The following is a 14,018-nucleotide window of genomic DNA, read 5'->3' on the forward strand; positions in this document are numbered from 1 at the left end:
TGTAAAGGACTGTCTTATTTCAAACATAAACAGAGATAATCATACTATCTTTGTCTTATAGGACTAGCACCCAAAAAAATGATGAGTATATAGTTTTTTGGTTCTTATTTACTGCCAATTTGGTTTGACCAACTATAGTATATAGTAGCAAATGTTGTCAGTAGAAAAAGGCGCGAAATTCAAATTTTCTATGGAACGATAACCCTACGCGCCTATATTTTATAAATTTGCCGCCTTTTTCTACTGACAACATTTGCTTGACCAACTATAGTCAGAAAAGAAAGCAGGTTAATTTATCCTAAAATGTTGCATAAGTAATTTATAACATACACGTAAAAAACGGTTGAGATTCGCAATTAGCAGCCATTAAACTACATTTGGCGCTTTGGCCGTTACGCCGTTTTTCTTTCAGTCACTTGCATTACAATTTATCGCCAAACAGCATGTTCGCAAGATATGGTATTTCAATGCTGTCCAATTTCTCCTTAAGGTTCGCAATGATGTGCGTGTACAGCTGGTGAAGGTTTTTCTTAATAACCACGTATTCTAGTGACGATAATCCGTCTTCCTTGTTTTTTCTTTTCGTTCCTGATAAGAGATACGTTCTGGAAACAGAAACGAAACGCAGTAGAAGTCATTTAATACGATCCTGGTAATATGCAGACTCCCTTGTAATATGCTGTTTTATAGTATTATGGAATGCATAGTATAGTAGTTATAGACATGAAACGGAGCGACCAGGGGTAAGAGAAAGACATATTCATGTATTGACAGGTTAATGTATGGCAGCATAATCCTTTTTCTCTTTTACTCTTATAAATTTCGGTATTTCGCGATCGCCTCCTACCTATACTGCCATAACCCGACCATGTAAAAAAACCCGGTCGGTGATAAGGATAAAGCATAGAGTAACTTATGCTGGAGCGGTACTGTCATAGTAAATTTTGTAACCCCAGTAAATTCACTGCCATCTGTCGACACACTTTAAAACTAAAAATAAATATTTATAAAAATACGATAAAATGTATTTAAATATGGATAAATGATTTTTTTTATTTGCATTCATTATTTTTATGATTTTGACCCATGTTCTTACACTGATATGCGTTAAAATTATAAATAACAAACGAAACCGTCAACGCCCTCTATACGAGTGTAGGCCAAAACTAGTGGCGCCCTCTGATCGAGAATCAAATTTTCGTGATTTTCGAGGCACGTTTTTTCCTTAGACTGTATCCATCTATTACGGAGTTATCTTTGGATAAAGCAAGTAATAAGTAATAAGTCTATATTTCTCTATCAAAGAGTGTCAGGCCCTTGTGTTTTACACTGGTCCCTGGACTGACGTGTTGGCCGGACTATAGTTGGCTGGCCAAAATTTCGTTTGTCTTCTAACCTTTTTGGGTTGCGCAGTGCTTCCGAGTGGCTGAGCATAGTATACCGAGCTACGGACATATTGTAACGTGTGATACGGTAACCCATCATCCTTAACCTGTAAGAATGAAAATTAGAAGATATAGAACGTACCTAACCACCTGAACAATTTATTTGTCCAATGTGCAATGTCTCACTCTCATTAAGCAAAATATGAGACGCAAATACACATTGGACCAAGATATTGGACAGATGGAATACCATCCTAAGGTAGAATATAAGACAGTCTGGACCCGGGTATGTCTTTAAACTACGTCCAAAAGAGAGGTATGGGCACTGTGAATGTCATCTCGCTTTGTGTGGTAGGGGACAGGACAGCGGATGTCATTCCAGATCTAGAGCAGAGCCCAACTGGGGAAGAACCTCCACCTACTGAAAACCGCAGCCAAATAGCATTAGATTACAACTAGCGGAAAAAAAGTTAATGTGGTCCGATTGGTAGGGCAAAAGCAGTAAGAGGGTAAACCATTGGGGCGTGAGGCAACACAGACCGTGAAGCAGTAGGCTGTGGCCCACGTCGCCTACGCCTAACGCCGCCCTGATCTTGCTTGATGGCCATGACCATCGGTGAGTCTATTGTCTCGGCAATAAGGTTTACGAGCTTCCAGTTAACACAGTTGAAGATGCGTGACTAATCTCGTCTTGCCCAATTTTCTTAACTAATAACGCTTTGAAATAAAACTATGAAAACGGATTATATAGATGATATTTCATAGTTTTATTTCATGAGTAACTATCGCGGTAACCGAAGACAATATTAATAACGCTTTATTTTATGTGGTTCCAGCCCAGAAAATCGAAATAAAAGTTAAGAACATTGGGCATTGCGCAGAATCCTGAAGTTCCTTAAAAATGCTTGGGTAGGACGAGGATAAGCAATATGTACCTGTGAGACATATCGTCGTCTTCGCCGCCCCAGCCCTGGTATCGGTTGGAGAAGCCGTTGACTTTCTTGAATTGCTCCAACGTTACAGCTGTCACACCGCCAAATGAATACGAATTCGGTAGCCTGAAAGAGAGATCAAAATTGGTGGCTATTGTGTCAATATGACGCACCGACAACAGATGCAAATGTAGAATAAGTGGGCACGTTTAATAGCGAAACTAATGAAAGGAAACCATTGAGTGCTCCGAGGAATGTTCTGATTAATCCCTGCCGCTTCTTTCCGCCATCGCTATACCTACGCGACAACATTTCCGTATTCACCGCTTAGATGGTTGGTAGTCCTTAACTGTGCATTTCTCCAGAAACTTCCTGCCTCGCACAGCTAAACTGTGGAATGAACCCTATATGCCTATCCGTACCGATACGATCTTCAAACCTTCAAAAAAAGAGCGTGATGATGATGATGAAGATGGGGATTTTAAAGTTCGGCATTGCAACCCCTTTGGTGGTGCGGGTGTAATCGCTTACCATCAGGCGATTAGTCTGCTCTTTTGCCTCTAGTACTACTCTACTCTACTAGATGGTGTGCTCAAATCACTGCACCTATGCAATTAAAACTGCACGAGGCCATGCGCTTGGCGATGAATAGAAGCCTATGGAGGAACCTGGTCTTCAACAGAGGGACATGATGTCACGATCTTCAGCATTGAGGGACCGACTGAAGAAGAAGTACGGAAAGCTGTATCGGTTGCCGCCGCAATGATAGCAAGTACTTAAATAATAATTATCACTTCACTCAAAACCGAGCTTATCGACGGCAGCAGCTAAGTGTCGAGGCTGCTTGTCGCACTGGTACACGTTCCGCGGGTCTAGCGGCAGCAAGTCCACATCGTGGAAGATGAAGCACTCCCAGTTACCCATCTTCTGGCTCTCCAAGAACCCCACGTTCATGAGCTGCCCGCGATTGAACGGATGCGTTTCTGGTGATGATAGTATATTGATTGAGAGAAAATCATCAGTAGGGGTTAAAAAGGCCCTATAGGTGTAAAGTTGGACACCTGTTCGTATCGTATCTCTATTGCACACGCACACGCATAATTATGTTGCGGTTGCGGTATCGCTCGGTCAGTGGCATTGACCGCCGGCATTATGAACGGGACAGAACAAAATTACGAGTGTGCGATAGAGATAGGAACATGCGGTCACAATGTACCTATGAACGAAATTCTACGTAGCGTCCGTACCTTTGGTACTTGTCGGACGATAAAGGCTGAAAAGGCCCCAGAAACCCACTTCTGTAGAAACAGAATGAATTTTCGAGCTTTTGTGTACACATAATTATTATTACTTAGGTAGGTATACAAAGACCATTTATGCTGTAGAAGATGCTGGGGGCGCAGTCCACGTGGCAATCGTTATCGTTAAACGCTAATCGAAAAGTAAAATATGTATCGGAATGACAAATGTAAACGAAAAGTCACGTTATTATCACTACACCTTATAAAACAACTAGCGACCTTAACTAATTATACCTACACTTAGTAACTTACGCGATAAACTCAAAAACTACTGAACGGATTTTCATGCGGTTTTCACCTATCAATAGAGTGATTCTTGAGAAAGGTTTAAGTCTAAAATTTGTTAAGGTTTGTATGCCCGTGCGAAGCCGGGGCGGGTCGCTAGTTTATATACATTATTTATTTACCCTTCGGTTAGAGTTACGATGAATTGGTGACAATGACTATACGTACCTGCTTGTTCGATAATAAATAATCTATATTCTATTTGCTGCTTCATCAGAAACGAATGCATGTACTTTATGAATAACGCCAGATGCTTCTGTCGATCCCTGTAAAACACACGAATGATATTGACTGCGAAAAACAGTTTCCACTATACAGTGGCTAAACAATAAGTGTATTCCAGTTGCCAGGGAGGTTTTGGGATTATACTGAGCAATTTTTACTATGGGACCAACCACGAAATCGCAAAAAAAAATGTTACCCTCCCACCTCCCATAGAAAATGGACCAGCCAACATGTATGAAACAGCCAAATTTTTTTTCGCGTTTCGGGGTTGGTCCCATAGTAAAAGTTGCTCAGTATAATCCCAAAATCTCCCTGGCAACGGGAACGCACTTATTTATTTATATGTTTGCCTTGGACCAGAAAGTGGACATAAATCGAGGATCGTGACGCGAAAACAGGTTTAAAAAAATGTGCATATTATATGTCGCTTTTCTTTTGTGCAGTTACCCCTTAGGAAAGATCCGTCCGCTACTCAAGAGCTTTTCCCACCATCTCCATATGCCGGAGCTGCATATGAAGGAGCTCATGGGTAGCGTTTTGAATTCCTTTGGTTCCAGATATCCGATTCCAAAGTCCTTCATTCTTTGTCTGGTGAGGGCGTGACATTCACACATAAGGTGTTCTACTGTCTCTTCCTCTTCGCCACACATACGACAATTGGTGTTGTCAGCGTGTCCCATCTTGGCCAGGATTCCCTTGACCCCGTAGTGGCCAGTAAACACCCTCGTTATTATTTGGAGTTGTCGTTTGCTAAGTTTCCAAAGCTTTTTGCTCCAACCATGCAGAGTCTACCCCTTGTATAAAGAGCTTTGAGTGCTTTAGACCTGTCAGACTGTCGCATTCCTCCTGATGTTTGGTCTTAGTAAGGTCTTTGATAGCCGTTGTAATGGTTCCCTGTGAGAGCCCCACGAATGGTTCCGGACCTATAAGGTTGTTTGCAGATCCGGCTCTGGCAAGTTCATTTGCATTTTCATTGCCTATGAATCCCTCGTGCCCTGGGATCCATACCAGTTGCACTTTGTTTTGCCTTCCAAGCTTGTTTAGAGCTTGGATGCCATTGTATACCAGTCTAGAGTCCACTCTGGGCGCCTTAAGCGCTTTGAGTGTAGCCTCACTGTCGCTGAGTATATAGATATTCTTCCCTTGGCTTTGCCTAACTATATTCTCATGCACACAGGCAATTATAGCGTATGTCTCAGCTTGGAAGACAGTGGCGTAATTGTCCATGCTTATGCTACTACTAAAGTCATTTGCATAAATGCCTGCCCCAGTACCAGATTCTGTCTTGGACCCATCTATTCTGTGTACCATATTATGTCATTTTCATCAGAAATTGGTGCTTCAAGACCTTCGGTCCATTCAGCCCTTGTTGGAACTTTAACATTAAAATTCTCACGGAACACAAACTTGGGTTGCATCTTATCGCAGCCCATATTCGTAATCCTTTTCATGAAATTGTCATATTCCATGTTTGTGTGTTTAGTCTTTGGCTTGCTATCGCTCCAGAGGCCTGTCAAAGCCAACGCGCGAAGCCTAACGCCAACGCCACTATTCAGGCACTAAAATGTGGAAAGGCCTTAAGAATGGTTGTCTTGGTATGTACAAACCTGTATGGCACTATGATAGCAACTTTGTGCCTCGTTGTAACATTGGACGATTTGGACGGGATGTACCACCCGCCCTTACGCACCTTGGGGTATTTTTTCGCCACCACGTCTAAATCTATGGCTGAAGATACTGTATCTGTAATTCAGAATGTACGTAATGATTTATGATGAATTTACTCTCGTTAGAACATTGTAACATTCCTGCCGGCCAAGCCGAGGAGACAATCCGGACAATCGCTATCGCTACGACAACAAAACGCTTTGTCTCTTATAGGTCGCTCCAGATTACGCGGCTTTGCGCCGCGATTCGCGCATGAGTGTGGAGGGGCTTATAACTCTTCCATATTAGTGCGACAGTGACTGTTGCGATTCGATCGCTACAGAACGTAAGCGATTGACATGTTGGCTACGCGGCCTATTTGGGGCTTTTATCGTTCCTTATATTAGGTATTTTTAAATAAGAAGATTCAAAAAGAAAGTAAATGTTTTCCCGCCAAAAACTGTCTATGGATATATAGTAAAAAAATATATAAGATAGGCCTCCTCTTTGTTTCGTATTTGTCTATTGCAAAACCTACTATAACTGGTCAAGCATAGAATAAAATAAATTAGAATATTTATTGCTCTCATGTTGGTGTACAGGTCTTAGGTACTCTAGATACAATAGTTCCATTACAACATGTTACCCTAAAAGGGTATTGCAATTACACGTACATTAAAACATGCAAATAAGACAGGGGTACTTACATAAATCTTTCAATAAATACTTAAACACGTACAGTAATAGTGTTTTAATATTATTTTATAGTTTTAGAATAATACTTATTTGCATCGAAAAACTCTTGCAGTGAATAAAAAGTGTGGTCTATTATATAGGTAGGTTTTCAGCTTGTTAACGAATTTTGTGTATGATTGCTTTGTAGTTATTTCTTTTGGAAGGTAATTGTAAATTCTTATATTCATATCTTGTCAGTAGAAAAAGGGCGGCAAATTTAAAAAAAACGTAGGCGCGAAGGGATATCATCCCATAGTAAAAATTTAAATTTCGCGCCTTTTTCTACTGACAACATTTGCTTGACCAACTACAGTGACCTAATATGTATTTACCTGATTCGTATGTTTCCGGAGAAACTGCCTGCAGGGTAAACTTGTTATAATTGGCCTCGTAGGATTTAACTGCATATAGGTTATTGAAAAAGCCATGGAATGTGTTCATAATAGTGGCAGCGAGACACAGCAATACCAGAATTCGAACAACAGGAGACATACTGGAACGAGTTAAATTATGATCCCACATTTAAACCCCCAAGCGAATATAGGTACAAATAATGACAACAATACACTCCTTTTTTTGGGCAGTCGTGTAAAAAGAAAGATAACTTTTAGTGATACGTCAAAACCTGATATCAATAGACAATTTGACTGACTTGTACTGCTTATTTGCCAAAGAAATTATGTTCGGAAAGTGCCCCGATGTTAATCAACACGCGGAATATAGAAAATATAGTCTGTCAAGCCATTTCTGTCAGTAGAAAAATCGGCAAATTTAAAAAATGTAGGCGTGAAGCTTAGAGCATATGGACAGGAGGCGCCTTTTATGTCGTATTTGATTTGCTATGGTAATGGCAAAGAGTAGTATAATGGTAATGGTCTCTCGGTACTTAATAACTGGTTGGTTAGGATTACTTACAATGCGCAAAAAAAAGGTTTAGGCACCGTAACAGACGTGTAAAATGTCAACACGTATTTTCTTTCCTTTGGATGTCATTTTGGTATTTACGCAAGTGAAATCGCTTCTGTTATGACACATCATAAATAAATATATTTTATTTGAATATTATAGCTTAAGTGAATGTTTTTTTACCAAATTTAAAATTAAAACATGCCGAAATATTACCGGTTCAGAGCCACAACGCCTACCCGCAAAGCGAGACAAATTAAGGAGAAAGATATTAAGAGGGAAGTGCAAAAGTAAGTGGAACCTAAAGTAGCCTTCATGAAGTGAGAAACTGAAACTGAATAAATGCAACTACGGGGTTATTGCGTCTATTTCGTTTATTTCTCGAATACGATTAGTCGGAATAACGCTCTCTATGTTACGTTTTATTACCAAGTAGCTCAGGCTTTTGTCACTAGAGCTCTTGTAATTCACGGTGTTTAAAAAATAACTCAAACAGAAGCAATACTCCATAGTGGCATTAACCCTGCCTTCGTAAGTCAATAAGGATTTTTTAAGGTCGACACCTTACGGGTATATTGACCTTTCTATTAATTTTAACTGGAGGTAGGGTGAAGAATCTGGACACCTTTGGCAGGTCGCGAAGCCTATTTTGCGTTTTATGTCCACTGTTACTTTAGTAACTTTCATTCATTTTCATACAGATATAAGTAGGTAATACATATAAGTAACTTTGTAATCTCAGCATATGTCACTTGTACAACCATCAGACCCGAGCATCCATACAATCTGCCTGAAGACATCCTGGGCCTGACGCTGGTTTGCGCGGCGCCATCGTGGTACCTGCGCCGCACCGCGTGGCGCGAGAGCCCTACGATCGCAGGTCCGCTGCGGCAGCTCTCGTCTGTCGCTGGACGGGCCGTCTTCATTGTCAAGCCGTCGTGGTGAAGGCTACGTACGCTACGCAAGTTTCTCAATTAACATCGCTCGCTTATTTATAATGTTTAGTGCAAACGTTTTAATTATTATTCAGTCATTAATGTCCATAAGGCTTCCTTTCCACTGAGGTGGAGCTGAGCGGAGATGAGAGGAATCAACCAGTAGCAATGGTTGTAATCCACATCTCTTCTCCGCTCCGCTGGAGTTAGATTTAGTTGTACTAAGGCTATTGGTTGATTCCTCTCATCTTCGTCTCAGTGGAAAGGTAGCCTTACTCCTGTAGCTCGCCTTTCGCGAAACGCACGCGCACTTTAAAACGTAGTACTTCACGAAATGCACGCAAAAAGCAATATTTTTGTAAATAGTTCGCAAATGACGCAGCTAGCAGTGCCGGATATTTGTTCATGCAGGATTTTCCCAATTGTGTGTTTTTGGTTGACTAACTGAAATTTCTCAACAATTAGTCGTGTTTTCAGAGGTATAACTGGCTATTTGGCTAATGTTAGATATCTATGTTTTTTTGTGAAAATTGTTGTGTATTGCTAATGAGAACTCAATTTGTTTTCCAATTGTCTTTAAAATCTGGACAATTTTAATGAAATTAAATAAATAAAACTAAAACAGCTGCCCTTTTATTACGGATACACGTATCGTATAATTTCACTTATCAAGTTATCATCACGGCATAGATAAGACACCTAATGGCTGATGTGATCATTAGGCTACCTGCAAATATTTTGTACAAAAAACGCTCAAAAATGTTTTACCATCTCAAAATCTTTGCAATTGGGGAGAAAATTTGGTGAGGTTTTCAGATAAAAGTGTACCGTTTAAATTTTTCGAAGAACCAGTAACTTTTGGTTATTTCAATTCAAAAGCACGAGGACTATAGATTGAAACAAAAAAAGTAGGTATTCCCAGTATAGGAAAATGTGTCATAAAAATTGTCATTTTTATTGGACACTTTCCTTTTTAAATCGATAGTCCTCGTAATTACGAGTAAAAATAACCCAAAAGTTTATTGTTTTTCCAAGAAAAGTATGTACCTATAAGGTACACTTGAAAATGCCCAGATAGGTGACAAATGTTCTCGAAGTTATAATATAGCGATGAGCTCCTTCTTCACACCGTCCATTGTTTCTCGCATGCTCATTCTGTCCGCTTCTTTATATTTCTCGATTATTTTCAACAGCTGATGGTAGGTGGGCGACCGGCCGATGTCTGCCTTGATGTGTGTGTACAGACGGTGGGGGACGACACTCTTCACGGAGTACTTTAGAGTGGACAGACCCTCGTTTTTTAGAGTATTCTTGGCTTCCATCATAGCGGTGAACCATTTGTACCTGTTTGAAAGTTATAAAATAAAAATTATTTGGAGTAAATTCACTATCTTCTACTATTTTTGGTTGGTTTATTAGTTTACCAGAATAGGAAGCCTCACTTAGTCACTTTCATGGTCGTAGCAGATTTAGTTAATTTATACTAATACAATAAATACTTACCGTTGGTTCTTGTTGGTTGGGGTTCGCTTGTGGTACAACGCAGCATATCGAGCGATAGTCGTCATGTTGTATCTTGATATGGTGTAACCCTTCGAATGCATTCTGTAATCAAAAATACATACAGAATATTTAAAATCCCTGACTGCCATGAACCAGTCACCTAGATTCGACAAACGCTGTTATACGTTGGTTAGGGTAGGTGGTGGTGGCCCGGCCCGCTAGGGTACTTACCTCCTAAATACGTATTGTGCGTCTCATAGTATTGTGGAATCTTGGCAAGCATCTTAATATTAATAAACCAATGCAAAAAGTACCGGCCCACCTTAAGACCATATCGTCGTTCTCTCCGCCCAAGCCCCAGTATGTGTTGCTGAAACCATTGACGTCGCTGAACTGCTGCAGTGTCATGGATGTTACCCCGTCGAACTTGGTGTCGAAACGAAGCCTGCAAGGAACACTCACTATAGATAATATTTTATTCACTACAAATAAACCACCACCGACCAAATAAAACACCATTGGCTATAACAGCAACTTGGAGAAAAGTTTGCTAGATGGTTGTGATTGTCATGGAAAAATTCATTCTCTCATTCATTCGTATGGACGAATAAGTGAGAATGGATGGCCATTAATTAATTAATTCATTCACTGCAATTGCTTGCCATCTAGCTTTCCAAGAAGTCTGCTTTTATTATTTTTAACATTTCCTGTATAGCATAGACATAGTATAGTAGTTATAGACATGAAACCGAGCGACCAGGGGTAAGAGAAAGATATATTCATGTATTGACAGGTTAATGTATGGCAGCATAATCCTTTTTCTCTTTTACTCTTATAAATTTCGGTATTTCGCCATCACCTCCTACCTATGCTGCCATGACCCGACCATGAAAAAAAACCCGGTCGGTGATAAGGACAAAGCATGGCACTATTTTCTCTTTCCTCTTATAGGAATCGCAATAAGACTATCTTTCTCTATCAAAGAGTATCAGACCCTTGCTGTATAGGTACTTGAAATATTGTCGGTCAACAGCAGCTGCGTGATGTCTTGGATGCTTCTCGTGAGGGCAGGAGTAGATGTTCCTCTGGTCCATCGGTAGCAAGTCAATATCATGGAATATGAAGCACTGCCAATGGCTCACGTTCTGGCTCTCCAGGAAACCTACGTTCAGGAGCTTACCACGATTGAAGTAGTCATACCTGATATAAAATCAGCGATAAAGTACAGGTCCATTCACAGGAGCTGGCACGAATGGAATGAACGAAACTCATTGAACCTATGAGTGACACATGTAGGTGTACGTACATCGGTAGACAGCCAAAGCTACAATTTTATTGGTTAATGTCATACATACATAGATATTTTCATTCACTCATTCGTTCCATTCGTGCCAGCTCTATGAAATGTTAATTAATATCATATATATAAGTATTTTATCAAAATTTTTTTTTTAGGGTTCCGTACCCAAATGGTAAAAACGGGACCCTATTACTAAGACTCCGCTGTCTGTCTGTCTGTCCGTCTCTGTCACCTGGCTGTATCTCACGAACCGTGATAGCTAGACAGTTGAAATTTTCACAGATGTATTTCTGTTGCCGCTATATATAACAACAAATACAGACGGACAGACAGACAGACGGACAGCGGAGTCTTAGTAATAGGTTTAACAATGACTGTACTTTTCTTTCAACGGGCAACTAATACTCATCGGGCCAATTCTAACAAACCCAATCACATTTAGGTTTCGTTGTTTTATCACAGTTCCTATGGCCACCTGTGTCCATCATGAGATCAGCTCGATGGTACCATAATATTGCACTGTCACCCAACTTACATATGTATGTGAAGTTCCAGCTCAATCGAAAATTGGGAAGTGGGTTAAATTTAGCTTGCAAGATTTGCGAACAAACATTACACTTTAAATAAAAGCTGCGCAAGATACCACCAGTTAGTCAAATTTAAGCACGTCTTACCTTACTTGTTCGATGATAAATATACCGTATTCTAGTTGTTGTTTCATTAAGAACTGATGCATGTAGTTTAGGAATATCGGCAACTGCTGCTTGCGATCTCTAAAACAAATACATTCATGAATAAAAAGAGAACTAAATCAAATCAAAATAAATCGAAAATCTTACGTACTATATACATACAATAATTATAATATTAGAAACGAAGTAAGTAGGTAAGAAACCTTGCTATGAGTACAAGTAGGTATCTAACTAAGTACCTGAGTTACCAAATATTCAGGGTCATCACTGAAATAAATGCCCCCACTTTGAAGCCCGGGTTTTCAGCTTTCTAGACAAGTTTGCTACGGAGGTCGAAATACTTACAAAGAAAATTGTAGTTTTCCTACCTGAAAGGCACTATAATGGCCACTTTATGTTCGGCGGTGCAATCGTATGGCGAGAACTGCCCGCCCCACTTTACCTCTGGAAATGCATGTTCGTCCAATTCTTCCAAGTCTATATATGACCTATTTACTGAGATGGGACCTGAAAGATTACGAAAATCGACAGCTGAACCTACGCACATCATTGTAAACTCATCACTTGTCAAAACGTTCAACTAAGTACTATGCATTTAAGGGCATTTATGCATTAATAGCCTAAGTTCGGCCTTACCTAAATTCGAAGGTAATTCGCATAACGGTTTTTCCTGTCGTACTCGTAGCATCTCTTGCCTGCATTAACATATTTTACATTATAAGTGCAAATTTGTATGTTAAAAGGCAAGGTGGGTCAAGGTCGATTTGTGGTACCTAATTTAGATTTAATTTTCTATCAAGTTTATATAAATAATTACGTACAATATTGAATTGAAAATACCACAAAGCAGCCTGGGTCTACCTCACCTTAAACCAATATCTAAACATCACATATCACAATACTTACTATTGCGAACTACAAAATTCTGTAATTAAAAAGACACCCTATACCTGCGATAGTTGTGAACTGTGTTGCAAAGCATTCGGAAGGCAAATATTGCCAATGTTAGTACAAAGCAGATAATTACGTATTCTCTCCTTCGTAGTAACTCAGGCTTAGTTAAGATTGGCCCGTATCCTGAAATTGTATGTAACTTAAAGCTATCGAAACATACAAAACGTACCTAATATACATTTATTACAATAACTACAAAAGAATTCTTACTACTTATTTATAATTAAAAACAGTAAAAAAGAATATAAAATATAACATACTTAATAATTTTCGATGCATGTTGATTCACGGCTTAAACGGATATGAAGTACCTAGTAGTATGTGTAGGTATACTGAAAAAATAGTTTTTGATGTACTACATAGGTAGGATATTTTTGTAAATCTTACTGAAGTTATTTTATTTAATTAAAATTCGGAAAATACGCAATATAATTTAAGACAGCTACCTTATATGCTGTATGGACAGGCTAATACGAACCTTTAAACTAAGTTGTTTCAGGAAAAATATAAAATATACTAATTTGGGTGTCCAAACTTTAACTCGATTTGTTTAAGTTTTATTTTTGCAGAAATAGCATTATAAGAATTCCGGTACTAGACAATGTCAAATGCTAATGAAATGCAAGTCAAATGTCATGACGAAAATACTTTTTCAAACCACATGCTCGACATTGCCCAATTATATGTATAGCATGCAAACCTCACCTAGTAAGTCATTATTGTTGTAAAAATCAAATCTCATTTCATTATTAGAAAGAAAGAAACAAGCGGGTTATAATGAGATTTAGTACACAGCAAGTACACAGTACCCGGCGAAATAAGAACTTATTTGAAAAGCCTAGTTCAAGCTTTGCTTAGTTTGGGGCTAGGTTGATCTGTGTAGGTAAGATGTCCCCTAATATTTATTTATTTAAAAAAATACTAGAGATGCTCAAAAATATCTGACCACGTACCTACCTACTCTAACGCCTTGACAATAGAGGCGTGTTCAGATATTTGTGAGCACCTTGGCCGCTCTGATATATCTGATGGCGACTGTACAAAAACTGTGCATTAAGTAGCTATCGTTTTTATTATCGCACAATCACCGTTTAATTTAAACGTAATTTTAATATCGCAAGCCAATTAATTATTTTTAGGAGTAGTATATAATAAAAACCACACAACACGCAATGTAGGTACCTATCTGTACATTTGAGTTGTTGCGAGTGTTACATT

General features: G+C 39.2%; 2 protein-coding genes across 2 annotated transcripts; one reads left to right on the plus strand and one right to left on the minus strand.

Annotated features, from left to right (window-relative positions):
* Positions 1-407: 407 nt before the first annotated feature.
* On the minus strand, positions 408-12,534 carry LOC134746920 (beta-1,4-N-acetylgalactosaminyltransferase bre-4-like). Its single transcript, XM_063681492.1, has 7 exons — positions 12,483-12,534; positions 12,215-12,353; positions 4,072-4,169; positions 3,117-3,300; positions 2,321-2,443; positions 1,397-1,492; positions 408-605 (listed from the first exon to the last, which is right to left on the minus strand). The coding sequence occupies exons 1-7, from the start codon at positions 12,532-12,534 to the stop codon at positions 422-424; spliced, it is 876 nt and encodes a 291-aa protein (XP_063537562.1). The 3' UTR covers positions 408-421.
* On the plus strand, positions 7,497-8,362 carry LOC134746387 (uncharacterized). Its single transcript, XM_063680756.1, has 2 exons — positions 7,497-7,706; positions 8,184-8,362. Exons 1-2 carry the CDS (start codon positions 7,618-7,620, stop codon positions 8,359-8,361), a joined length of 267 nt encoding a protein of 88 aa, XP_063536826.1. The 5' UTR covers positions 7,497-7,617; the 3' UTR covers position 8,362.
* Positions 12,535-14,018: the final 1,484 nt, after the last annotated feature.

This window comes from Cydia strobilella, chromosome 13 (assembly GCF_947568885.1).
Source record: "Cydia strobilella chromosome 13, ilCydStro3.1, whole genome shotgun sequence".
NCBI lineage: Eukaryota > Metazoa > Arthropoda > Insecta > Lepidoptera > Tortricidae > Cydia > Cydia strobilella.

Coding starts and splice junctions, on each gene's coding strand:
- LOC134746387 (XM_063680756.1), top strand. CDS start 7,618: ATGCCGAAATATTACCGGTTCAGAGCCACAACGCCTACCCGCAAAGCG. Junction 7,707..8,183: donor ATTAAGAGGGAAGTGCAAAA/GTAAGTGGAACC, acceptor TACAACCATCAG/ACCCGAGCATCCATACAATC.
- LOC134746920 (XM_063681492.1), bottom strand. CDS start 12,534: ATGCTACGAGTACGACAGGAAAAACCGTTATGCGAATTACCTTCGAAT. Junction 3,301..4,071: donor ATTTATTATCGAACAAGCAG/GTACGTATAGTC, acceptor TATCATCACCAG/AAACGCATCCGTTCAATCGC. Junction 2,444..3,116: donor GTCGATAAGCTCGGTTTTGA/GTGAAGTGATAA, acceptor TCTCTCTTTCAG/GCTACCGAATTCGTATTCAT.